This window comes from Electrophorus electricus, chromosome 3 (assembly GCF_041902795.1).
Source record: "Electrophorus electricus isolate QZ-2024a chromosome 3, ASM4190279v1, whole genome shotgun sequence".
Lineage (NCBI taxonomy): Eukaryota > Metazoa > Chordata > Actinopteri > Gymnotiformes > Gymnotidae > Electrophorus > Electrophorus electricus.
Window position 1 is genome coordinate 25,596,533 of NC_137499.1, and position 26,906 is coordinate 25,623,438.

The 26,906-nt window shown below is 42.1% G+C and overlaps 2 protein-coding genes across 6 annotated transcripts; one reads left to right on the forward strand and one right to left on the reverse strand.

The window, feature by feature from the left end:
- Positions 1–906: 906 nt before the first annotated feature.
- arhgdia (Rho GDP dissociation inhibitor (GDI) alpha) lies at positions 907–14,798 on the forward strand. 4 transcript variants are annotated; one of them, XM_027000314.3, is made up of 6 exons: positions 907–1,038; positions 10,278–10,470; positions 10,930–11,013; positions 11,617–11,693; positions 12,630–12,693; positions 12,898–14,798. In XM_027000314.3, exons 2-6 carry the CDS (start codon positions 10,284–10,286, stop codon positions 13,095–13,097), a joined length of 612 nt encoding a protein of 203 aa, XP_026856115.1. In that variant the 5' UTR covers positions 907–1,038; positions 10,278–10,283; the 3' UTR covers positions 13,098–14,798. The 4 variants fall into 4 exon arrangements, with proteins under 4 accessions (XP_026856115.1, XP_026856116.1, XP_026856118.1 ...); XM_027000315.3 differs by having other exon boundaries at positions 914–1,038; positions 10,281–10,470; XM_027000317.3 differs by lacking the exon at positions 907–1,038 and adding an exon at positions 2,454–2,474.
- Positions 14,799–14,943: 145 nt separating this feature from the next.
- Positions 14,944–24,954, reverse strand: cdr2l (cerebellar degeneration-related protein 2-like). Of its 2 annotated transcripts, XM_035523774.2 has the most exons (6): positions 24,817–24,954; positions 24,308–24,448; positions 20,520–20,632; positions 18,361–18,509; positions 16,431–16,595; positions 14,944–16,200 (listed from the first exon to the last, which is right to left on the reverse strand). In XM_035523774.2, exons 2-6 carry the CDS (start codon positions 24,384–24,386, stop codon positions 15,318–15,320), a joined length of 1,389 nt encoding a protein of 462 aa, XP_035379667.1. In that variant the 5' UTR covers positions 24,387–24,448; positions 24,817–24,954; the 3' UTR covers positions 14,944–15,317. The 2 variants fall into 2 exon arrangements, with proteins under 2 accessions (XP_035379667.1, XP_026856114.2); XM_027000313.3 differs by having other exon boundaries at positions 24,308–24,882.
- Between the last annotated feature and the right edge of the window lie 1,952 nt (positions 24,955–26,906).

Genomic DNA, 26,906 nt, shown 5'->3' on the forward strand with positions numbered 1-26,906 from the left:
ACGTTTGAATTTGCAGTTTACCAGGCTGGGTGTGCGGATGTTTCAAAGTACATGTTCTTCACTAACAGCTTCATGTTTTAAAGTGGATATTTGAGCTGTAAAGTGCTGGAAACCTAAAGTGCTTCTAGAAAGGGTTTTGTGAGCTGGAAATCCAATTTACTTGAAGCTGTGCACATGGTTATCATTTCTGGTTTAAGTGTTCATGGATGCATCTAGCTGTTTTTGCTTTCAGAATAAGGTCTGTGCATTCTAGTTTGGTTATTTAGTTTTATTCCGAAGTGCTTTGGAGGTACATACCTGAGTAGGTTTAGAGCTGTATGAATAGACTGCAAAATATATTTTCAAGTTTCTAGCCATTTCTAAAATATTGCACATTTTCATTTTGGCCGCTAGATGTCCGTAACAGTTTACCATAGACTACATTTTCCCTCCCCGGGAGGCCTGTATCTGTTTTCTGTGTGTCACTGATTAGTGAAATTAACGAAATTGCAGCTTGTAAATTATCGAAGTTCCATTTTCTATCTACATGGTAGGATACCTGTTTAAATGTGTGGATACGTTCAGTTTCTCGTGGATTGTGAAAGGTAAGTCTGCCCGCTTGAATTTTCAAAACCTTACATAAAAATTCAATTGATTTAATTAAACGCCTTTTCATCTTTTTAAATGTAAACCCCGATATTCAAATTGAAAAATGAACTGTCAGTTACACAGTTCACGGCAAATTGGCAATCCGTTGTTTTGATTAGTTAATAGGATGGTTATTTAATTGTGATAAATGAAATACACAATTTCTTCGAATGCTGCAACGACCTAACAACTTATTTTAGAGGAAGGCTGGATATTTCCTAGGGGCGCCAACATTTCTTTGCGCATGCGAAGAAATAATTTCTGCACGAGCATGTGCGCACTCGCATTTGGACTCGCGCTTCGGTGTTCCCGGAAGCGTGTCGTGCTCGGGCATCGCCGCTCCCTCATCGCGCCATTGAGAAGTCCGTAAAGCTCGCGCTAGCCTACTGCCTCCGTTCCCGCAGTTCTACGGTAAGCGGCTTTAAAGCAGATTTAACCACTGAACATGTGGGATGTTCGGAAAACGTCCGAAGGCGCTTTAAAGTGTAATTTGTGTCTTGTTAGTTTGTGATTTGGCTGGTCTTGTCTCGTGAGCTGTCGAGCTAACGTTAGCGGGGATGACTCGAGAACTTAACGCATGCCTGAAGTTGCTGGTTAGCTTAGCTAGCATTTCTAGCGTTAGCTAGATATTTCCTGTTCGCTTGGAAGACCAAATTTACAATAATTAAATGAATAAATATCTATATAGCTAGCTAGCTATGTCCGTGCGATTTATTGTCCACAATGCACAGTATTGTGCCAGCGATACTGTTTTATGACATGCTGGTTGCAAGTGTCTAATTAAGATATCCCAACTATCAGGTAAGGTGGCGTTATTGTCTGAGAGAACCGAGCTAAAGCTAGCTTGCTAAAATGAACGAGCTTGGAGAATTGCATCGTGTACGCATTTTAGCTAGCTAGGAAGCAAATTGATTAGATAGCTGTAAGATAGCTACAGTACTTGCAAATGTAACATTGTAATATACACTAATGTTTTCTATTTGAGAACTGTGTTTGGGCTGTAGCTCGATATGTGTAAAGTTTAAAGATGGTGTTTCCTGAATCGGTCCACGTTTTGACAGTATACCTTTTGTTAGATATCGAGTGTGGGGAAAGTTAAAATATAGCTAATACCGCAGAGAATTAACGTTAGGCAATCAGCCAAATAAAACCACCGGAAGTAAATTATTATCGAAGCAACTTCTCTGTAATTGAAGATTAGTTATGTAGTTAGCTAGCTAGATATCCTAACGGAGTGATGTCTGATTGATTATTGTAAAATTGAGCTCTTGACCGATTTCGGGGAAATTACTAGACTCCGCCGGGCAAAACGTCTTTATTTGAAGACTTTAGTAGCTAGGTAAGCTATACTACTAAATGATCATTGCCAATCCTCTTACATCAACAGTTGATGTGGCCCTTCGTCTATCTTTTGTGAGCTTCCTACTTTGGAACTATGCCGGTTACTATGGGCGTTTTATACCTACACTAGCCTGCTAGGCGGTTTTGCTAGCTTGCTAACGCTAGTTAGGTGGTGAACTGTAAGGTAACAAGAAACTTCCTCTATTGTTGGATGTATCGTTCAAATACTTGAATATGGGTACTGTCTACTTTTTTTTTTAGTTTTTCTCTTAGTATGAATTGTTCTGTCACTGTTGTCCACTAATTTAGTCATTTATTTTTGTAGACTGAAAGGTGATTATAATATCTTCCAAAGTAGTCTGACTATATGTAAGGTCTCGAATAAGTAACGTTGACGTATGTTTTGTAAGGAGACTTGGATAGCCAGATTTACCCAAGCTTCGTCTTCCTTCCTGTGCACGGAGCGTGGTGCGGTAGAATGTCTCGTGCCTTCTCTCGGGAGAAAGGTAGGGCGGTGTCTGCTCGTTGTTTGAATACTTCAACTTATTCTCCCTTTTTGGGGGGAATTGGGTCGAAATTAGGTTACATTGTTTGTTTATTTATGTGTGTTTTTCCTGAATTTATAAAAATCTTTTTACTGTACTAAACTTGTAAAATCTTGTTAGTACTTTTTGAATTTCTGACCGTAAAGTAGATGTCTGCATTGATGGCGCCATAAACAGGCAAGTCTGAATCTCTAGAAATATTCCGATTTACTGCGTTGGTTGTGGGGAGAAGTCAGTTTGCCTTTACCAATATGAAATGTATTCATAATCATTTAAAAAGCTGTAAAATGTTTACTTTGTTATAGGGAATGAACGTGTCCAATGATTACTTGTTGTAATCAAATGGCAATTAGCTATTCTTGCTGTGTACTTCATAGCAGAACTTGCAAATTAGCCAGGTGAACTGGATGTATGGTGGAGGTATGCTTCTTCCAAAAAGCGTGAAAATGGGGGTTGTTGGTTGGGTTTATTCTATCTATCGAGCTATCGATCGATCTGTCTAAAGCATATAACCTTATGGCAGTCGTTATGCCAGACAAACCACTTCTGGCCTCAGAGATACTTTATGCAGCACTGTGTATGTTATTGAAATTTCGTCGTGGACATATATTTACCAATTATGCACAATTTAAAATACTGTGGACTGCGTGGTTAATGAATAAAATATGTTCAATTTCAGTGAAATGTCTCTAGTGAATGAATTTAAATGGAGAGACTAGGCAGTGTGTCCTATATAGGCTTCGTGACCTGTTTTTTTTATATATATATATATAATTTTTTTTTTTTTTTTTTTTTTTTTAAATTAATTTATTTACTGCATCGTTTAGGTAGTGAGCTGTGCACCAGCCATGAATGCAATAAATAATTTTATGAACATGCGTTCACTATTCACTAAACTGTGTGGACCTGATTTGTTTTATTTTATTTTTTTATGGTGGGCAATGTTTGCATAGGGAAGTACTTCCCTTTTTGGTTCATTATGTTTTACAAAACAACCAATTACAGTTCCTCACTTGTTTAGTCTTAATTGTTGTGGGCCAAAATATTTTTTTATTCGTTCACTTTTGCTTGTTCTTTCATTCATTATACCTGTTGTGCTTTACTGTAATGTTGGAACTTTGCTTCTTCTTCTATGATTTAGCATTTGTTATTTAAAAGTTATCTAAAGATAATCAACTTTGGTCAGCTGTAGTATATTGTAATATTCTGATTATTGAATATTGTCGTTCTGAGAAATAATGTTAATTATTGTGGTAGAAGACTGCTCTAAAACATGTAGACTTTCAGAGATTGTTAATAGTACACAAGCAGACATAATGTCTTTTTCGTAGTGTGGCATCAGTGACTGCGTCTCCACCTTTAAAAAACTGAAGAAACAGGAAGTAGAAAGCACACAAAGTTGTCCCCCTGACTGCATTTCCCTTCCTGGGTACAGCACACAGGCTAAGCTGTGGCTCTGCCGAGCACAGGCTGAATGAGCTTTGGACCTTCTCTACACCCTGCTTTCTTTACTGCACATTTCTTGCAGGAGTAAATTCTAAAGATGGGACTCCATGTTCTTGCTCTTACCCTCACATGCCCCTTTGCTTGGCCTTTTTTTTTTTTTTTTTTTTTGAGAACTGGGACCAGAGATCTTTAAATTGATTTCTACAGGACATGCTCAGATGGCCTGAACATGTCCCTGCCTGAGGAGAATAGCCCCATGATGTGACTGACACCAGGTCTTCCTGCTCTGCTGTATTCTTGTCAGCCTGTGCCCATTGTCTTTGTACAAGTGGTCTTATCTATGGTTAGGGGTGGGTCAGGAACATTTGGGGGTGGATTCGGGCCTTTTGGGGTGGGTCTGGGGCTGGGGCTGGTATGTTTGTCACACTGCCTGCAAAACTAGAAGATCCAACTAATCCGGATGATCAGTGGCAGGACAATGGCTGCCGTAGCCAGCTCTGGATGTCGGTGCAGAGAGGAACTGCACAAACGCGCTATAGATAGACTCACTCTTTCACCACAACTCTGTTTCTGGAGTTCTCTTATTTTTAGATTTCTAAAAAATGTGAAACTGAAATTCTAATGGCAGTCAGTAATGAGTGCCAGTAATGAACAAAAAACAAGTATTTTCACAAAGATGGTTATGGAATTATAAAGGTTATTGTGACCTTCATGTTCAGAATGAATGGCAAATAAATTATTTACAAAAGTCCAATCATATATATTGTGTGTGTGTGTGTGTGTGTGTGTGTGTGTATATATACACACAATGATATTATAATAAGTTAAGTAATTTATCATAAGAAAATATGGAGTTTCATATTTAGAATTAAAAGTAGGGATATAAGTAGACACAATTATTTCACTAGTTTCGTGGCTGAATCATGCTGACAGCCACAGGCAAAAATCAGTGCACACTAAAGAGGCCAGGCCAGTTCCCATTCAGGGAACTGGCCCATTCAGGGAACTGACTCGTCTGTGCAGGGCCTGTCGCCTCTGCACAGATGAGTCATGTGCTCTGTCTCACTGCTTTCCTTCTGAGGAAAGAGGAGGAAGTAGCATGAGTGCAAGTGTTGCCTCTAGCCACCCAGTGTAAAGCGTTAAAACAGTGGAGGCTGTTGTGAGAGACCTTGATTCCAGGGAGCTAATAAAGGCTGGTGAAGGGCTCCTTATGTAGATAAGTTTACAGTAAATGGCTGGCCTTGAACCAAAAGGCTTCACGTCCCATAGCATCTCACCAAGCTAATCAATTGATTAATCAGTAAAGCTTTAATTGGCACTGCAGGGAATTTAGAAGGCGTACATGAAAATGGCCGAAATGCACAATATTCACAAATATACACTAAAACCGTAATAATACTGCCATATATCCCCAGCTGTCATCACAATGCACAGTTTAAAACACCCGAGTTTGTGATGAGATGGCTTGTAAGAGCTGTTTGAGGCAAATTGTCTCCCTCTGATGATTGGTCTTGCATCCGTGGCAACAAAGACATGTTGGAAGCGAAAGAAATGTCTGTACAGGACAGCATTTGCTTTGTCCAGAATTTGCTGGTTGTGGTAAGATGTGAGGGATGGATGCGCTCTCCCCAGTGTTTTTGAAATTAAGGTGATTACTCTCCTTAACTTTCAAAGGGTAAATGACAAGCAGTGACATTTGACATTTTGTAGTTTTTCAGTGTTTTCCCAAAGCTCATTCTAATATCGAATATTGGACTTGGTTGATTATGGTATTTATTTGCACTACATCTCTGACTGTTTAACTGTAAATGGGTAGGTGTTTGAGAAAAGTCAACTATATTGTAAGTTGCTCTGTAATGCTGTAAATGTACTTGCTATTCATCTTGTCAAAATGTCTTCATCTGTCATATGAAAATAGTACCCTTTTCCTGCATGACTTTTTTTTTCTTGGGGTTCACTCAAACTGAAAGCATGGTGCTGAAATGCTTTAAATGTAAGTGGACTGGCTCAGGTACATTGTTCTGTATACTAATCCTACGCTGCACAGTGTTTGGCCTTAGTGGAAGAGCAGTCTTGAGGATCTCAATGTCCTGCCTGTGCTGAGGTCCACTGAGGCCAGTGTTGTGCCTGTCTGTGTGTGTTTTGAGTGGAGCACATACTGACCCTTTACCTTGCAGAACTTCATTTGGATTAATCTCCCCCAGTTCAGGTGACTAGACACTTGTTCAGTTAACATGGCCCCTGCCTCATGCAGTGTGCGCAGACTCTGTTGCCATCCTTTTTGTTCTTCCTATTTGTGTGTTGTGGTGCTCTTTTGAACTCTCTCCCCGTGCTGTGATTCATGACTGAAAAGGTTAATCTCGGCGGGGAACGGGGCACTTGGAGAAAAGGTCAAAGCTATAGCCAGAGCTCTGGGTTTCTCCATTTTATTTGGAAACATCAAACCATTTGCACCTATTTGTAGAAATAAAGCACTTATTATTTGTTTTATTTTCGTGATTAGGCTGTCAAACTTGATTACAGAGTTCAATGAACTCAAATGAGTTTCTGATGTCTTTGGAGAAATGCACCAGCTTTAAGAGGAAGAGGAACTGCATAACTATGAAGCAGCATGCTCTTCTCTCTGAGCACCAAGACCTGTTCCTTAATTAACAGCAAAACCCCAAAGTCTGGTCTGGTCCTGTGATTCTCTCCTTCACACTCTTGGCCTAGTTACTCTGTTCTTCTGTGTGTCCTTATTAGGCATGGAACCTGGCCTGGATCAGAAAGATGAAAAGGTAGAACAGAAAAAAACATTTGTCCTCCAAACCAACTGAATTGTGGGGTTGTTCAGTTGTTTTCCAGTGTCATTTTGAAAAGGCATTGCTAGCAGGCAGGCTAACTACAGGCTTTAAAGTTACATTCCTGCTTCTATGCGCGGTTGTTAGCAGCTGCTGTATGCGGGGTTAATGCTAAGGTTTAGGGTTCTTATCACAGGTCAGGCGACAGCACTTAGCAGATGACTGCTCCATTTTCAACTTGCTTATTTGTCATGTTCAATGTGCTTAAATGAGTTTTGTGCCAAGATACAGCCCTGCCCTTATTTTGCTCCTTTGGCAGGGGTTTTACCTGTTTAATCCTGTCCCCTGCAGGGGATTGCCTGTCTAACCCTAACCCAAGTAGTTTTACCTGTCTAACCCTAACCCAAGTAGTTTTACCTGTCTAACCCTGTCCCCTGCAGGGATTTATCTGTCTAACCCTAACCCCAGGAGAGCTTTACTTGGCTTAATTATGACACTCTAGATGACTGTGTTTTAGCACAATTTTGTCAGCCTAAACAACCACATACATGCAGGAGTCACCTATTTAATCAAGGTCAAAGGTGAAGAAAACACCATTGCACACTGCAAGCAAGTAAACTTTAGCTATGTAAAGAAAAACAAATTAAGACGAACAAACTGCTTTCTTGGTGAAAAAAATGGTTTGATTATAGACTAGGAGCACAGACAAGCCATTCTAAATATTTGTGATGCTTTTACATGATTGTGCTCTGTGCCAGTGAGATTGGATATACATAAGAAATTGACACTGATCGGGAGGCTTGTATATTCTACATCTGCTTCACCCCTCAGTGGGGCGCAGTTTAAATACTAAACCAAGCTAATGAGGTGGGGGTTTTGGCACAGTACTGAGAGCCTACACTTGCAAGGATAGTTTTGTCTCGCGGGGATGCTGATTAGGCCCAGAGTGGTCATCTTACTGTGTCACAGTCTGTCCTCTCCCTGTACTTCCTTTTACTTTGGACCTCAGAAGCCTCATTAAGTATAATCCCAAATTTAAATAATCTTACTAATCTTACTTGTTTCTAAGAAACAAGGCTAATCTCATGTTGGAGATGCCTAGGTGGATCTGTTAGGCTGCCTATTTTAGAGCTTTAATGGTGTTAATGTTCCACTGGGGTGAGTGCACTATCGTCTGTGTTGGTAACGTAGGGAAGTGGCGGTCCAGTGAGTGGTCCACTGCCAGACGGAAGGCGTAGGCTGGCTGCTCTGCTGGCATGGCTGTTGTTCCGAGGGCTGTCTGAGCTGCTTCTCTTAGCTTTTTTTTTTTTTTTTTTTTTTTTTTTTAAACAAGCACCAAAAAGCAGTTCCAACATTTATTCGGTGTTTTCATGACGAATGATGCATAACAGTCTTGTTCATCCCCAGCACGTTGGTCAAGCCACAGTCCCAACATATCAGATCTGGTATTTATAGCTCACAGGGGCTGAGCATGAGTATACCGGAGCCATGAAAATGGTCAGTGGAGTTCATAGGTGTGGATGAATTGGGTCTTTCCATGACCAGTAGTTAAGAGCCACAGTTAGAATATATAGCTCTCCAATCGCATGTACATCTGCAAGCTGAATGCCTCTTTGAGGCTTTGGTTACACTCAAAAACAAGTTAGTCAAATCGATAAATCGACCTGCCTGCTCCGAGTTTAGAATGTACAAGTAGGCTTGCCCTCATTTTGCTTGCGGTTTGAGAATGGGTTCTTTGGCTGTGTTGTGCAGGAAGTCTTTTGTTCCAGTTTGCAACAGATTATTTTTATGCTGTGCATGTTTCCTTCTCTCTTCTCTGTGCTCCTGCCTGTTCCCCTGGCAGTGCCAGGTTGCCAGCTGTTCCCCTCTACTCTGGATATGCCCCAGCACACCTAGTTATGAGCAGGAGGATAGGATGGTAGATTCTGTCCTCTGCACTTAAGAAAGCAAGGTGCTCTTGCTGTTGAGCTCGCTGGCTCTCTTGTTGTTAATCCACGCAAGCTCTGATAATGCTTCCAGGTGGCTGACCTGCCAAAACCAGCCTAGTCTGTTTCTCTGTCTCTGTCATGATTATGGGCATGCGGCGGTGCTGGCCAAAGAGGTGATGCAGTGTGTCTCTCCTACTTGGCTCCCTTCCAGGGCTTCTGCCTCTGTGTGTTTGCAGAAACCGAAATTCTGGATTGAGATGTTAATAAGCACTCGACCTTGTTGCGTCCATGGCAGTATGGAAAAAACAGAAGTTCCACAGATGGTGCCATGGTTTCGGGGGTTTTGTGCCGGGAACTGCTCACGCGCTGGCACTGTGCACTTTGTTTTGCTGGCTTCATTTGCTGCAGTCATCACATCTGTTTGCAACTTGAGCTGAGTGCTGTGTGTGAAGTGTGTAGATTTACAGTGTGCTTTTGTTCACTTTGGATGACTTTGCTGGAAGAACTGAATGCTATCCTGTTACCCAAGCAACCCTCTCTATCTGTGCTTCCTAAGACCTCTAGCGCATCCCTCCTAACGTCACTTGGCGTCCTCTCTCATCTTGCCTTGCACACACAACCCTGAAAACGTTGTACACCAACGTGCACTTAATTTCTTCAGTTCATCTGCCTGTATTGGCTAAAGCTAATAATTCACATTAAGCCATTGATATTGTGTATTTAATTTAGGATCTTACCTGTTAATAGTTTGCCCATTGAAAACACCAGCACTCTTTTTTTTCTATCTCACCCAGTTGCTTCCCCTGTACATCCTGTGAATGAACCTTCACTGGGAAGGGATTTAATTTTATTTTTTGAGTGCGTCCGTGTGACTGAAGCGTGCATGCCATTTAAGGCAAAGACAGCGCAGCCAACAAGGAGGCTGGAGGGCCGTTTCAGCTGGTGCTAGGAAAGAGCTGACGGAAAGGAGCGCTGGAGCCCTCACTGTGCTAATATGCTGAAGAATCTGCACCAGAGACCCTGCACTGCAGCAAAAGGGTGGCTTTTGCCTCAGTGACTGATGAAGTGAATCATGAAGTCCTCCCTTTAGTTAGGAAGGCGGGTGCTCTTTGCCATGCCAACCAGCTGTGACCTTTCACTTCTGATATGAATGCAGGGGGTGCATGTGTAGGTGTGTACACACGTGTTGCTGGTTACTGTGTAGCTTTGCTTGCGCTCAGTAAGTGGCTCTGACCACTAATGCAGTTGAGCTAAAGAGAACTAGCTGCATTAGCCCTCGCGTTCATTCTTGTTTTGGCTCTGCTGACATCACAAATGAGGGCAGGGCTTCAGCAATATGAGGTGCCGAATTGTCTCAGAGAAACCTTCAGTAAGAACATGCTCGATGTCAGTCCATGTCTACTCCGCTCTCCTCTGCTACAAAGCAGCAGAGCCAGGCTACCTTGTCACGTATTCTGGCTGAGGCGAGCAAACCTCTGGCTGAGGCGAGCGAACCACTGGCTGATTAGAGCCCAGTAGTTTGACAGTGTTTAGATTTGTAATCGGTGCTTCGTGGATAAGGAGGATGATTTGATCTATTGCATGTGTTTGCCTGCGTGTGTGCCCAACAGTAGATCATGGCTGAACATGAGCCCACCCCAGAGCAGCTGGCAGCCATCGCTGCTGAGAACGAGGAGAGTGAGATTGTGAACTACAAGCCGCCAGCGCAGAAGACCCTGCAGGAGATCCAGGAGCTTGACAAGGATGATGAAAGTCTACGCAAGTACAAGGAGGCCTTACTGGGTTCCTCCACAGTGGCCGCAGGTGTGCTTCAGACGTGCGCTGGCAAATGCATTCGTGGGGCTGCACTCATTACATGACCTAATTTATGGTTATGTGGGAGGGGCAGCAGCCTGTGAGCCTACTGTCTCCAAAAGACCCCTCTGTGTACCACAGGTTATCGGCTAACCCCTCTGATACAGGCAAGCAGCAGGTCACGTGCCCCAGAGGCCCAGCTCCCTTGTCTCTGTGTGCTGCCCCAATAAACTGTAGTTCCTTTTGTTCAGACACTTACTCAGTCGAGCCTCACTTAAATTGGGCTGTTCAAGTAGGAATCCTCATAAACCCTCTATGAACAGCTCTTCAGATACATAACTATAGTTATGAGCATAAGCTCTTCAGAAAACTGTAGTTTTATTTTATTTTAACTACACCCTTACAGTCCATATGTGGCACGGAGGTGTGGCACTTCTCAGTACTAAGTTCAGGTGTTTTCCTTGCCAGATCCCTGTATCCCAAATGTCCAGGTGACGCGGTTAACGTTGGTGTGTGACATGGCGCCTGCTCCACTGACCCTTGATCTGCTAGGTGAGTAAAGCCATCTGGACAGTGGATGTGGTCAGGTGGAAAAAATATCCAATGTATTTAAGGGTTTCCATTTACAGTGAATCTGTCCATGTAGAAAGCCCCCCCAACCTGCAAAAATCCATTAAGGAACATAATTACTTCTCTCCACTTGCAATGTATTTTACATTACACTAAGCTTACATTGACAGTTTGTGTTTTCTTACCCAGCCTGGTCTTTATTGTAATGCTCTAAAACTATTACGCTGAATAATAGGATGGAGCCATCTGTTGGACAGAGGCCTGAACTGCAGCCTGCATTCTGCTTTATTTTGAAGTGTATATTATTAAAATCAAGGTGCTCCAGATCTTCAGAATTTGCAAGACATTTTTTTCTGATTTACCCTGTGATACCCTTCACCTATACACGTACAAGGGCCAGGAATAGTTATTGTTTTCTTTTAGCCAATCACTGCTGGCTGTAAGCTCTTATGGATGTAGATGGCAATATTAAGGGTGTAAGCCAATCCGAGATTAATGCTAATGTAGTCGGGCACAGGGAAGAGAAGCCCAGAAGCGCCTTTGAAATGTGTACTAACAATGTTGTCTGGGCTTGTGTTCCTTCAGGTGACCTAGAGAGCATTAAAAAGCAGAGCTTCATACTGAAGGAAGGAGTGGAGTACAGGATAAAGATAAACTTCAAGGTGAGCTGCCTATTTGATTAACTTGGTTTCCTTATCAGCTGATGCCTGCCCTGCCAAACTGTTGTGCACCCTACCCTCTGGGAGTTTTCAGTTTCTCCTTTTGAGATGCTGTTTAAGCCAGGCTCGCCTCAATCATACTTGTAATTCTTTCAGTCCAGTTTCTCAAATGCAAGTTTGGGCTGCCAGCTGACTCCAAAGAAGCCAAGTGTGAATTTGAGTTGAAAGAATGTTTTCTTAATTCCTGGAAAAGCACACAATTTAGAACATTGATGCCTATCAGATTAAATGCTGAACACTTCATCACTGACTGTTTCTAGCCTTTTTTAAAATTTTGACAGCCTGTGTAGAGCTACATTTATGTAGTCATATCCTAAAGTTTGTTTATTGCTGTTGACACGGGAAACCATAAATTCCTCTAGGGCAGAAAAGGTGTCATAAAATGTATGACCATTGAGTTTAATGATAATTGAGTTCAGTTCATCTTTAATGGCTGTAATAAACTAGTGGTCTTTAACCTGTGGCAGTTTTTGTGTGTCTACTAGTCATAATATGTAAACTTTCCCCGTTATACCAGTGGTTTAGGTCACTTGCTTGTTTACACTGCAGTCTTTGCCATTGTAGTAGTTTTGCAACCAATGTTACAAGATTAACAGCTGTGTAAATTTACTTATCCTGGTACAAGTGTAGCAGACTCCTAGACATGGTCACTTTAAGTGTGTTATTCTACTAGGGGCAGTGGGGTGAGTAAGAAAGCTTGGCCCATATGCAGTTGGCTAGGAATGTCTGTCCTAGTTTGTGTATGTCTGCACTGTTGAGTGCTATGGTCTGAATGTAGTCACTTCCTAAGTAGATACATCTTAGACAGCACTGCTCTAGTCATATTGAATGATTCTGATGTTCTTCCAGTCATTTAAAACCCCCTGTAACCCTTTCCAGGTGAATAAGGAAATTGTCTCAGGACTGAAGTACATACAACATACCTTCAGGAAAGCGGTGAAGTGTAAGTTTAGTCTTGTTTTTTTCCCCAGGTATTAATCATGTTAATCTTATGAAGAAATACGTCATCAGTTGTTATCCTTTTTGACTGAGTTGACCCCCCCCCCTCCCCAGTGAGCCTGTGTGCAGTGTATATATACACTCATATTTGGGTGGCATACTTCCCCCCCCAATCACAACTCCCCCAATTCCTCTTCCCTGTGAATAGTGGACAAGTCTGACTACATGGTGGGTAGCTATGGGCCTCGGCCGACCGAGTACGAGTTCCTGACCCCTCTGGAGGAAGCCCCCAAAGGCATACTGGCACGTGGCAACTACAATATCAAGTCCAAGTTCACTGACGACGACAAGCATGACCACCTGTCCTGGGAGTGGAACCTCCACATCAAGAAGGACTGGAAAGACTAAAGGCTTACCCCGCAGACCCGAGTCATTTTCTCCTCTCCTCCACACTTTCACTCCTCCTGCCACCCCCTCACTTCATACCATCATCATCATGGATTAACTGGTTATATTACAGGAAACGAAGACAAAATGCGCTCTCACTCCGTCCACCATCCTACTGCCCCTCCCCGTACACCTACCTTGCTTCCTCTGAGTATAGAATCTTTTCATGAAAATATATATGTGAAAAAACAAACAAAAACATGCACCATCCTAATCTTGTGTTTTTGTTTTGTTTGTATAAAAAAGTCTAAAAAAAAGAGGGGAAAATGTTTTTTCAAAAAGGTTAACCCATGGATGCTTTTGACTTGGCTGTTAAGAGTAATCTTCCTGTCCCTCCCTCGCATCCTTTGCCCCACATTTTGCCCCGCCCTTCTCTGTCCTGTGTGCTCTTTTCTCACATTCCATTTCTTTTTTAAGTTTTAAAAAAAAAATCTTTTTTTAAAGACCACAATCTGCCTTGACAATGGTAATGGGAGATGGTGCAGCCTGATGATAGTATTGGGAGATGTGCAGCTTGTTGATGCTTTGCCACTGGCCTTCCTGTTCTTGGGCCCTGAGGGGGCAAAAAAACATCTGGTGTTGCATCTTTTGAGTGTTTGTGTACAGTGGCCAGCATTGCTGGTTGTCATTGATGTCTGTAGAGCTGACACTGGAGCCCAGGTCAGTATGCAGTTGGCTTTGTAAGGGGTGTGTGTGTGTCTGCCTGCATAAGGTTTAGGTTTATGGTGTTTCAAGGATGTAACTGTTAAGCTCACCTCCTGCACACTATAGGAGCTCCACAGGCTGTGTGTGCGTGCACACGCATGCATGTTCTCACTATTGACCATTCATTTTGCATTGTGGCCTTAAATAACTGATTCCTGTAGCAGGAGATTGAGGAGCCCTTTGCCTTTTGAAGTGTAGAACTTTTAAATCTGATCAGATTTAAGTTCAGTTCACCCCCTTCCCCATGCAGATGAGCATGTCATCTGGTACTGCATCCACTTGACTGGGTTCAAGATGGACCGAACACAGAGATCAGTAGATTAGCTGAATCATGACTCGAATTGCAGGTCTGATGATTTTGGACCTCTTCCTTTTCTGTGTGTTAGTTTTTGTGTCCAAAGAAATGGTTGCCACTCCCAGAATTTTCCAATTTCCTAAGCAAGCAGGTGCTTATGTTGTGGAATGTGCTGATCGCCTTGTACTGAGATTTCTCAAAGTGGAAAGGGCTGTTTTTACATGCAGACCTCAAATACTAAACTACTCAACTGAAGAATTACAAACCACTGACTGTGCCTCCAATGTTCTTAATCATGAGCTGCTCCACCAAGACATGAAACTCTAAGCGAGGGGTGTGTGGGTGAGACCAAATCAGAGCTCCAGTCTTATCCTCTGCACCTGGACTCTGCTTATGTGTCATTCTGCTTAGTCCACAGCTGCAGGTCAGGCCTATGTTCAGCTGAAGGTTTACATTCAGGAGAGGAGACGTTTTACCCAGCACATCACTCTGCCTTTGTTTAGTATACCGTTTTGTTATTCCTCCCCTTTTCACAGCGTTGCCTGTGTTGTCGGATAGTTTTATTTTTGCTTCGTTTGATTTTGGCCTCTCTGTGAGCTATCACTGTGGAAGCTGGAGATTACTGTTCATCTGTGTCAACATTAAAAGTGTTCAGAATGGAATTTGGTTTCTTTGTAGTTTTTCCCATTTCTTAGACATTCATTCCATTTTTATTTATGTTGCTGTGGCTGACATGAGACCATGGTGGTATCAGTTCATTCACACATTCATCCATTCTCAAAGTAATAAATGTATAAAAAGCCCCCCTTTATAAGCAAAGCGTCTTTTAATATCAGAAAGAAGTGATTACAGAATAGAGGTTGTGGTTATACACAGTGGTGATGCATGAATGCAGGTTAGAGGAAAAGTACCAACATTGTAGTGAAGTACTCTGTTTTCCATACAGGGCCCCTGCCAGTGAGTTACATTTCAAGAAAACCAATGGTGAATAAGTACTTTTTTTTTTTTTTTTTTTTGATCTAAAACCTCATCTGTGTTCTTCCTGAGGTTGGCACTCCTAACATTCTACCCTATAAGCTATGCACGAGTATAAAGTAACCTTCTCAAATGCCATCTTTCTGGGCTTTTAATAATTGAGACTATGTAGAGGAGACCGAGAGAGAGGAGTCTAGGAGCTCGTGTTATTTCCCACTTTTCCTCCCTTTGGTGGAGTTGATGTCGGTCTTGGTCTTCTGCAGGCGGGAAAAGATCTCTTTGAACAGGGCCTTGTACTCGGGCGTATTCTGGCCCAGCCGCTTGTCCACGGCCTCCACCTGCCGGCTGATTCCCTCCATGGCTTCGGGCGTGGACGGTGTGTGGGGCGGGGTGGCCGGCCGCTGGGGCTCAGCCACCCGGCACTCCTTCATGGATGGATCCCGGGACACAGGCCTTGAGGTCTGCACCTCGGCATGACGGAGGCCTTCCTCGTGGCGCCGGCATCTGCCCAGCAGCTCTTCGTACTTTTCCAGGAGCGCATGGTACTGCTCGTCCACCTCACGCAGGATGGACATGCCGCGCCTACGGACGCCATTGGCGTGCAGCGCGTAGCTACCCTTGCGCCTGCCCGAGGCGTCTACCGCTGAGATCACATCCAGGGCCGTGTCACTGCAGCTCTTGCGTACGGGCGGCTCGCTGGCCGTGGCATCCTGCGGAGATGTGCCGGCGTCCTCCGGTGTGTCTGTCTCAGGGGCACTGTTGAGCAACGTCTGCTCCAGGCCATCCTCACTGGACAGCAGGCGGGCACGGGAGCGGCGTAGTTGTTGCAGCTCCTGCAACTCGGCCTCCAGCTCGCGCACACGTCGCTGGCAGCCTTCGGCGCCCAGCAGGCGCTGCTCCAGCCGCTCAAACTCCTGCAGCACGGTGGCACACTCCCTCTCCGCGGTCTCCCGCCGCCCACGCTCCGCTGCCGCGGCCGCCCGTAATGACGCCACCATCGCCCGCAGGTGCTCGTTCTCCTCGTCTGCCGGCCGGTGCCGCTGCAGTTCGCCGCTGCTCTGGTCTGACACCATGAACCCGTCCTCGTAACTGCGAGGAGACGGCCATGATTGGGACAAAAACCAGTTTGCGTTCCCGCTTTGGTATAAGACCACGAACACACCCTCGGATGATGAAATGCACACAGAAAAAAGATTTTCTGTATTTTCAGCTGTGACAGCAGTCTTAACAATGGCCCCTTGCTTTTTGCATAGACAGCAACTAAACCTTCCCAGAAGACAATTTCATGATGAAAGGTGAGGTGAGATGCAAGCCGGTACCTGGGGGCAGTGCACAGCTCTTTAAGGCAGGGGAAGGAGTGTACGGTCTTTCGTCTCTCTCTCTTCTCCCTCCGAACTCGAAGCTCTTCCAAGGTGCGCAGCTCCTCCACCCGAGCCGTGAGCGAGTCCACCTGGCCCTGCAGCGTCTCCATGGTGCACGTCAACCTGCCCGCATGAGAGCACACGCACATCCATGCCCTTTAACCATCAGCCTGCGCATGTAAACAAATTCATGTAGTTCAGCTTCCAGCAATGTACTGCTGCTAGACAGTTCAGGCACTATCACGAACAAACTGATGGACACTTAATAAATACATATTTTGAAAAGTTTTTGCTCACCTACACTGTACACATTCTCTACCTGAAACCGTGAGATCATAAACGCATACTTCAGTCTTTGATTATTAAAAACTGAATTGCCATCTTTTTCAACAGTAGCAACTGAGCATGTGGAATGTAGTTTATAGGCTGTTCAAAAGGACAGCTACTGCAATGAAACTCCATTTCCTGCTGTTCTGACTGAATCGCTGTTGATCACAAACTTGAACTGTAAAAAACTGCAACACCTTGCACCTGCACAAGTTTAATCTTAACATAAATCACATTGACTATATCCACCAATCACAACCATCTCTTCATGAATATAAACTATATGAATATAAATCAAATATAACCAATTGTTACATAAACCTTATGATTTATGTATTCAGGTAGTTTGAGAACTACTCTACACAGACTATAATGCTTAAGAAATGTTTAGGAACTGTCCAATTATGATTTAATCGTTAAGTCTGACTTGGGGAAATAACAGAAGTCTGTTGTTAAGGACAGCAGTTGAGCTGAAAATTTCAAACACTACTCAAAAAACAAACTTCTTTGCTAATGAAACCGTTAAAATGCAACTGTGCAGTTTCTGCTAAGCCTAATCAGTTCATAATGGCTTACAGGTGAAATGATGAAAATGTAGTGTGTGGTGTAGTAAAACAAACAATTGTCTAGATTTTTTGTGTTTTGTTTCTTGGAGATGTCCTAAAAAATTAGATAAGCTGGATAAGCTACATGACCCGAATTCATCTCTTTTGTTTAACAGCAAATGTTTTACCGCCACTGCATTATTACACAAGTTACAGAGGTAACATAAGGACTTTTTCACCACATCTGGCAGTGAAACACATTTGAAGTTAAAGTAGTGACCACTCATTCCATTTGCATCACACACAGCATAAATGGCTGCCAGGCTGTTTGAAGCTATCAGCAGACATTTTTGCACCAGACGTCATCCTAACAGTGACCACACTGAAAAATAGTTCCTGTCCAATCAGAGTTCTGCCAAACCTGGGGGTGTGGTTGTAAACAGTCTTGGTACTCCTGTACTATGTCTGCTGTGAATTCCATGAAACCCCTGCTTATCCCGACATGTATGGTGGATGCATTTAAATCATGGAGACTTTATGTTTTCAAATACCTATGATTCAGGAACTGTGAATGAACAGAAATAAACATTCTGTGGTGTCTAAAAGAAAACATCCTGGCATTCTGTATGCCACCAATTACTTGTCAGCTCATGTCAAATCCAATGGTGCAAATAAACCACGCAAGCAGGAAAGCAGAGGGGCTTGGTCTGTGTTCAGGTGGTGAAAATGAAACATTAAAATACAGATCTGGACTCAGTGAATTCAGTATATGTGTAACTAGATTAGAGCATGTACATTATATATCTGACACTGACAAGAGATGTAGATATCTCCTTTGTGCAATTATCAGGTTGGTTTTACTGATTTTAAATGTACTTGAAGTGTGTACTGTGCAGTTATTTTATCTAGGAAAGCACCACAATTGATTCGGGGCTAGTTATCAGCGGATTAAATGATGATTTTATGTGGGCATGAGAGCATGAGTGTATAGGAGTGTGTGTTCGTGTGTGTCTCACCTGTCTATTTTCTGCTGTGAGGCCTTACTCTCCAGCACCAACTTCTCGTTGGTGATCTCCAGCTCACGCGCAGTCATGTCCAACTGCTCGTACACTTTAGCATGCTGCTCGTTCATCTCACGCAGCATTTCCAACTGCTTGGACAAGTACTAGACAGAGCACACGTGATAAGGACCCACTCCTTCCCTCTACGTAACTACACACACAGAGCACGTGATAAACACACTCCCCTGTACGATACACACAAAGCACATTTGATAAGCACACTTTCTGCCTCTACATAAATACACGCAAGGAGCACATTTAAGTACATATAAGTGCATAAATACACACAGGGGACCAAAGCAGCTACCTTCTAGCAAGAAGAGGATGGTAATAATGCATGTTCTGCTCTTTATCAACTGAAATCTTCCTGCTTTGCTCTGGAGTGCACACTGTGAAGTGATTAAATCTATTCCTCAGGCTTTTCCCCCAAATGTCTGAACCATTAAAGCGTCCAGATACGTCTGCCCTAATGCAGTAATGCATTCATCATCTATGTATACTTTTATGGTTGAAATCCATAGGTACATGAAAAACATTAGAGTGGAGGTCACTGATGGAGCTTTTTCTAAAATTCCTACAGCCTACTAATCTATAAGACAGGATTGTCACAAACCAATTAAACTCATGCCCTAAAATAGATATTTGTATATGAAATATATAAATATATATATATAAAATCCAAAGACAGACCAACAATGAGAAGACGGGACAAAAACAGAACACTCAGACACCATCCCTTTAAAAATCCAATGACAGCAGCAACGCTTGACAGCTTGGTGGAAGCTCCACAGGATCACTAACTGCTCCATGTCAGCCACCAAAAACTTAACCATGCAAGAAAGCAAGAAGAAAACTTACTGAGTCTCACCCATGAATTTCAGACTTTATTAAACACGTCCTCCTCAAAGAAACTCCAGTCCAAAATGTATAGGCTAACATTGAAAACACACAATATCTGTACCATCAAGAAAAGGTGAAGAAAGCCTCTTACTTAGTCACAGTACTGAATTTTGAACACAGATCTTAAAAATGCATTTAACATGACTAATACCACTAGCCTTCACCTTCCATAATATAAAGTCATTCCCTCTGTATACTATACAGTGCAAAGGATATTTAAAAATTGTTTTATTTGCAGTGCCAACAAAACACCTCAGACAATACATGCCATATGATATTGTACACCAAACCTTTTTGGCAACCAGTTATTAATCAGTTTTCCCTTTAGCCACTCATCTCACTATCCCCATCACGATGTCTGCTAGGACACTGATCAGCATTCACATTAAGGAAAACACTGAGCACCTCTCGTAGTGATCACCAAGAATGCTATGGTTTCTTCCTCATGCTCTTAGAGAGTTTCGCTGGAAAAAAATGTACTAATTATTTATCAATGGAAAAGCTTTATTTAAATCAAATTAAATTCAATGTATATCACTCATAACCTACTTACAACAGTGTCCTATCAATACAATAGCCAATTACAAGACTTGACTAATATGTACACTACATTTTCACAACCATGTGACATATAGCCTTCTCCATATACATATACACACGTACATGCACGTGTGTGCGTGTGCACACACACGCGCACACACACACACTTGCTCGTTGTCCTTTTTATTCAAATTTACTGAATCACAGACGCAGTTTACACAATGAATAGAGCTCATACACACAACCAAGCAGGGTAACAGTATTGTAATTAGCTACAGTTTACCTTTTTTTTTTTAAGCATTGCTCTAAACTTAAAATACTGTTTTAGTACCTATGAAATGGCACTATACACAATGTGTGGTGCGGAGAACAGAATCCATGCTAAAGGTAATTAAGTATATCCCTCAAACACTCCTCGTCATTGTTCTCCTATGCGCTGTTGGGTCTTTGTGTAGCTGTGGCTGGTAGATCTGGCACACTGACAGGCAAGCTGCCACACACCAACCACAAACATACATATCAGCACAGCTTTCGCTACTTCTCCACTGCACGCTAACACATTGTGCTCAACTCTTTAGGACAATCAGGGAAACATATCCATGAGGTAGACCGTAAGGGATGGTCCTTCATTCATTAAAAGTTTGAAGTGTGAAGTGTGTGAAGGGGGCCGGTACCTCAATCTCCTGAACCTGCTCCTCACTGTTGATGTACATCTGTTGAAGCGAGTCCTCCAGCTCTTTATTTCGCTCCAGCAGGGTCTTTCCCAGCTCTGCAGCCAAATGCAGATCTGAGGACGCAAACAAAAGACAGAGTGAAGACCAAAAGCAGCATATTGCACACGGCAGATGGGAGCTGTTAGGAAACATTACACATGGCCGTTCAGATAGTTCAAAGAAATAACACTTCTACCAAAAATACAAGGGAAGGGGAGGTGGGGGCAGTGAGACTGCTACCTGATCCTCTAAAAGATTCCATTTACTGCAAGTGATTCACTAATTTTGCTATTTTGGTCCCCTATTTTTAGTCTACATTGTGCTTGTTACTCAATTATCGACACAAAATGAGAATGCCATTTCTGGAAAAGCTGAAGAGTATAAAGTAAATCAGTTAACGCCATCCAGTAAAATTTTATTTAATCTCTCATTTTTAAACCATTTATCGTAAGATGCAGTGACATTAGACAGATCAAAATAGGCAGAGACCAAAATAAAGAAAGACACCTGAGGAAGGGTCAGAAAAGGCTAGAGCTGCATGCACTATTTGAATGAAACCATGCAATAAAACAGCAATGCTGAATGGGAGAATTTTTGATGTTTTTCATTATTTTAAATCTTCTGTCCCAGTACAGTGTCCATAGCCATCAGTCTCATCTCTCAATCTCGTTCCAGTAAGTTAAAAATACTCTTTTGTAGCTATGTGTGCCCCACCATTCTCTGTCAATGGAGACAGTCCAGCATGTAACTGTAGCCCTGTCCAATGCTGTGTTGCATGTCAGGACATATATTCAGACACTCAGCAGACCCCCCGACTCCGACAGCCATAACAGAGAGTTCAGATGAGACAGGAACATGCTTGAGCTAGCATGCTAGCACCCACACGAAACCAGCCACAAAGTGGGAGTAAGAGAATAAAGGGAAGATTTTGCAGGGTCAGAAACATTAACCTCCATTCCACAGGTATGAATGCAGCAATTTATCAGGAGACAGATGGTGTGAGCATTAATGCAAACATACCGGACCAAGGGGCCACAAACTCCAGTTTGCACATAAATCACATATGTGAATGCTTCAAAGACACATGGTACTATTGTTTTGTGTGTGTGTGTGTGTGTGTGTGTGTGTTCTTAATCCCTGGGGTATCTAGACTGGAACAATGGATAATGAGACCACACAGCGCAGGTCTTACAGAGGAGACAGAATTGATATCATACACAAGGCAGAGACTCTCAGTCATCTTGTTCTATCTTCCACCCCCTTAAATTAGCTCAGGCAGTGACACAACTCATTTGTTCAGCCCATTTCCGAAATTCCTCACAATGGCGGCAGATAAGGAGACAGCACTAGAGTGTTAGACTGCTGAGAGCAAGAACTGTGGCACTGATGGGAGAGGGGTTTCCTGGTGATGTTCTCAACACCCTTTAGTGTTCCTATGCCATCAGTGGCTGAAACACCTAGGGGCTGGAACAGCAGCAGCTACCACATAGTGAATTAATTAGCGTCATGTTTTATATCCTATGACACAGTAACAATGGCAGCCACCAGGGGTTGCAATTTAACAAAACCCTGTCAATATGCCCAACAATAAAAGCAAGGTGTTGTTTATATCATGATGACACGCTAACGGGCATCGTACTCAGTGAAGCAAGTAATATTCATGACAGGGTTAATCACATCAGAACGTGAAATAGTACATGATCTACTAATAGGACCCGGAACTCTGGAGACTGGGTCTGATTTTGTGAAGGCTGAGAGAGCAGAGGATCTTAATTAAACTGCAGCTGGTATCTGAACGCATACAATAAAACAGAAAACCCACATACCCCACAGTTTTATAGATATATATTGTCAAAATTGCCATGAAGTACACAAGATTTTCAGAGAAACAGTGTTTCAGACATATGTCTTTCATCACTTTGTCCTTTTTCTCTTGAAACCTTGGTGAACTTTTTATTTATTTATTTATTAATTACACACACACACACACACGATGCAGCGAGCTGTAGTGGTGAAGCATGCCACCCATCCACCTCCAACCCCGTGCGCAACCCCTTCCCCTAATTCCCGTCAGTCTCTAATCAGATTATCCAAGGCTTAATCAAATACTGACTAATGCAGGAGAAGAAGAGAAAGCTCTTTCTTTCCCTTTGCCCTAGTTCTGGTGATGCTCAGCAAAGCTGCTCGCTCTGTTGTGTAGATCATGCTTCAGGGCCTGTCCAGGAATCAGCCTAAGGGGAAGGCCCTCTGCAGCCAGGCCTCTAGCTGAGCTCAAACCCACATATCCTGCTGTATGCTCTTCAAGTATGACTTATTTTGACTTGCTAGATTTTAGGCTTTTCTTCCACAAAACCACTAAAACTAATTTTTCTCCAGACTGATTGCTCATTTTTGACTTCCTCTTCAAGAACAGAACTTGATGGAATAAATCTATTAGAATGTTCCATAAAAGAGTGTGTGTGTGTGTGTGTGTGTGTGTGTGTGTGTACATGCAGCCATTAGCAGCAGAGTCAAAGGGTATTAAATTGAAAAGCCTAGATTAATTTCATTGTGACTGAGATTATATCTAAACCTACAGTGTCTTCCTGCAGCAAGTTAACATCGTCCTAAACACTTTTACATTTAAAATATGTAAAGGCTTTGCCATCTTTATTCAGTCCTTGTAACTTCAGTTAAATCAATAAATATATCTGAAGCAAACTGATGTGCTCTGACATGTAAGTTAAATCAAGGGCAATCCATTTCACTCAAGCACAGAAACAAACTGTGCTAGATGCACAGATATTAAAGACAAACACACCGTACCAGATGCACAGATGTTGAGGTCATATTGCATATAAGCAGAAAATAAAAAATGATTTGGGGAACATTTTGCATTCTCATCACTTTGCGCTGTCCATGTAGCTGCATGTAACTTGACGCTTCTCTCACCTCCTCCACAGTCATTTCCAGAGCCAGGAAATTCCAAGTCTAGAACTTATCTAGATTTCCTAAAGATGAGTAACATACTGTTGGGTGAACACATCTGTGTGCACACTGTGCCCATTAACTGGTGTCAAATTAGACCTTTGAAAAACACAACCAAAGTGTTCCCATACTCAGCAATATCAGACCTGCCACAGTACCACGGTATGCTGTTAGCACAAAATGACAAAATGTAATACAGGCAGACGGCAAACAAAGGGCAATTACATCATTCAAACACTCACACACATGAATGAAGCACAATGAACTATTGGAAATAATACAAAGTGACGTGAAATGTACAAAACTCGTGGGCTCCATTCCGGTTTTTAACTGCCGTCTTCAAGTAACGTTTGTCATATGTACCTATTGGCTTAGAGCACAGAATAACGAATCCCATTTCCCCTGTGCTGTCACCCAGTGATGTAACCCTAGAAGAAGTGTAAGCAGATGGACTGTCAAAGATGCCATTTCCGTGTCGATTAATACGTCATCCTATCGAATATTTCATAAATAGTCGAGATGACACAGGTAAAATCTTAATATACCGAGTACCCTAAGCACATTTTTTAATCTCAGCTTCACATCCTTAGTGTTCACATCTGTAGATGATGTCATCTCTGATGCACACTGAGGAGCTATTGTCAGGGCCTCTAAAACGTTACTACTAGCCTACTTTCCATTGCATGGGACGCCCTACGTCGCCAAAACAAACGCTAAATGCAAGGCAAGCATTAAAGCTGTCATTGAGTTTGAATCTTCTTTACACTCTGTAGGCTACTCACCCTGCTCCAGGTCTCTTTGGTCGTACCATGGCTCATCTTCCTCTGTCACAAACTCATCCATTCTGCTAGCGCGAAGCATCGGTCACTTCACGGAGGAGCAACTCGCCCGGAAGCGAGAGGGGAGACGTGTCGCTCGTTCCACTAAAAGGAATCGTTTAGTCAAATATGTCTCAGGTTTTTAAAGGGCTCTCAAAACTGCAAAGACATTCTGCAAGACTGCGATGCGCAGTAGCGATGGCACAACAAAACAATAGGCTAAGAGCCGCTCTTTAGATGCGGGGGACAGCGATGAATGTAGATCGGATGTTTTTGCTACTATTTAAGACAAATTTACTGAGCTAAATGCCAAACTGGCATCACTATTCCTTAATTCCCGATGTCGTGGTTTGTTTAGGGGGAAAAAAGGAACAAAGAAGTATAACTTCTCTGGCGTTTGCCAAAGTGGTTAAATTTAGCGCATATATTATTTTTTAGTGTTCAGAAAATTGTATCCAACTAAATATTTTTACGTCGGCATTACGTCTACCACTCCCGTGCTGAGCGTCCTCATCCGTTTTGCTGAGTTCCCAACAGCCCATTCGACTCACACACTGACGCGGGGCGGGCTGGCTGGCTCCGGGCGCGCCGCAGCGGCTGCTACAGCTCCGCCTCCATCGACAGGAATGAGAATTTAGCACAATGGGTTTCTTGTTCAAGAAATATAATAATAGGCTCGAAAAAGGACAAATAATTAGGGTTTTCTTTATGGAATGACCATTGGTTCAGCTGAGCGTGAAAACTGCTTTATTTAGGCCTCTTGTTAAGAGAAACATAATCACGTGTTTAAGATCTTTTTTTTTTATTTTATTTTTTTAGTAATTTCCTCGGAGGAAAGCATGAGAGCCCTTATGCGTCTAGTTAATAACCACGTTTAACTTAATATTGATACAGAAAGAAAACAGCTTTTGGTACATCATTTATATCACATAAGCAACGCAAGTGGAGGTATTGGGTATGAAAGTAATATGTTCTGAAACAAAATAAAAATGTATGTAAAACGAAGGTGTTTATTCATATTATGTAAAAATAATAGTCACAATTTTTAATAAACATAAAAAACAAATAAGGCAAAAATGTTTATGCACAGAATGTCTCACCCACAGCAAACTAAGGAAAAGTTAATATTTTTTGACATGTACTGAATCTATATTTTTAAAAAAATATTAAATATTACTTATATGTCTATAATATACTTTACATGGTTGTGTCAACATATGTGAGAAGTGATGTTATTTACTTATTACACATATTGTATTGAAATAAGTCCTGGTTGCTGGCTGAGCCAGTGAGCACTAAATTCTTCAGCAAGTAATTTCCCATAATGCATTTAACAGCTGTTGGAGCACAACTGTAGAGCCTCAGAAATACAGCTGTCTTTCTTAATTTATAAAGCTGGTTAGAATTTTAAAATCTTGATATGTTCACAACATTCCCAACAACACACATTATAGTTCATATAAACCACATATTATGTGAATATGAAAACAATTGTGTATTACATTTAAACTGTATACACGCCCATAAACCCAGCATACACGCCACATAAGCCCCATTTACAACCCATACACCCTCCATACACCCTGCATGCAAACTCACACATCCATTCGCCCCCAAACACCCCGCATACACCCAGCACACACACACACACACACACACACACACACACACACACACACACACACACACACACACACACACACACACACACACACACACATATGCTTAGCATATACCCCCAACACACACCACATACGCCCACATCCCCCTCCCCCTCCATATACTCCAGTTGCTCTGGCTGGCCACACAGTGCAGACTTTCGCCATCTGCTTATTACGTTCACAATTTTTAGGACCACAGATAAGAGTGTATATATGTATATAGCAGAATGTTTTCGTGGGGCATGTTACTGTGACAATTGAAATACAGTTGAACTACACCATTTGACACCTTTGTAGTAATTACATTACTGTCAGTTAATAGTTTGAATACTTGTGCTGATGTAAATGAAAATTAGGGCAAAATGGCACGGCTGCTATACCACCAGTAGAGTGCGTCAGGTTCCATTTATTGTTAATGCACTTTTTAAAATTCAACAGCAGGGGGCGAGCTGAGAATTTTCAGTTCTTTTGGGACTTGTCAAGAATAACAATCGCTATTCTAAGTTATAAAATGCCTGGCTGAATTTGACTTACTGAATTATATTACTGTACAGCATGACATTTTACTTTACATTCAAGTGGACGTCTTATATCAGTGTGCAATATTTGAAGTGTGTTTATTCAATCCAGAGAACATGAATTCATTTATTAGGGTATGTGGTGTCACAAAAGAATGTAAGCAGACAAAAGTTTTCAAAACATCCAGCCCAGTTTGTGCTTATTAATTATGGTTTTAAAGGTTTTAATTGGAAGTAAAAGGTCAACATTAGGCATACATTTTGCATACATTGTGCACAACTGGACCAAGTATTGATATCTTTTCAATATATATATATATATATATATATATATATATATATATATATATAATTTTTATATATATAATTTTTTTTTCCCAGCAC

Excerpts from the sequence above, each read along its gene's own strand:
- cdr2l (XM_035523774.2), bottom strand. The coding sequence starts at position 24,386 with ATGCTTCGCGCTAGCAGAATGGATGAGTTTGTGACAGAGGAAGATGAG. Across the intron at positions 16,596-18,360 it reads TCACAGCAGAAAATAGACAG|GTTGACGTGCACCATGGAGA; the intron begins GTGAGACACACA and ends TCATGCGGGCAG. Across the intron at positions 16,201-16,430 it reads GAGCTGTGCACTGCCCCCAG|TTACGAGGACGGGTTCATGG; the intron begins GTACCGGCTTGC and ends GTCTCCTCGCAG.
- arhgdia (XM_027000314.3), top strand. The coding sequence starts at position 10,284 with ATGGCTGAACATGAGCCCACCCCAGAGCAGCTGGCAGCCATCGCTGCT. Across the intron at positions 10,471-10,929 it reads TTCCTCCACAGTGGCCGCAG|ATCCCTGTATCCCAAATGTC; the intron begins GTGTGCTTCAGA and ends TTTCCTTGCCAG. Across the intron at positions 11,694-12,629 it reads GGATAAAGATAAACTTCAAG|GTGAATAAGGAAATTGTCTC; the intron begins GTGAGCTGCCTA and ends AACCCTTTCCAG.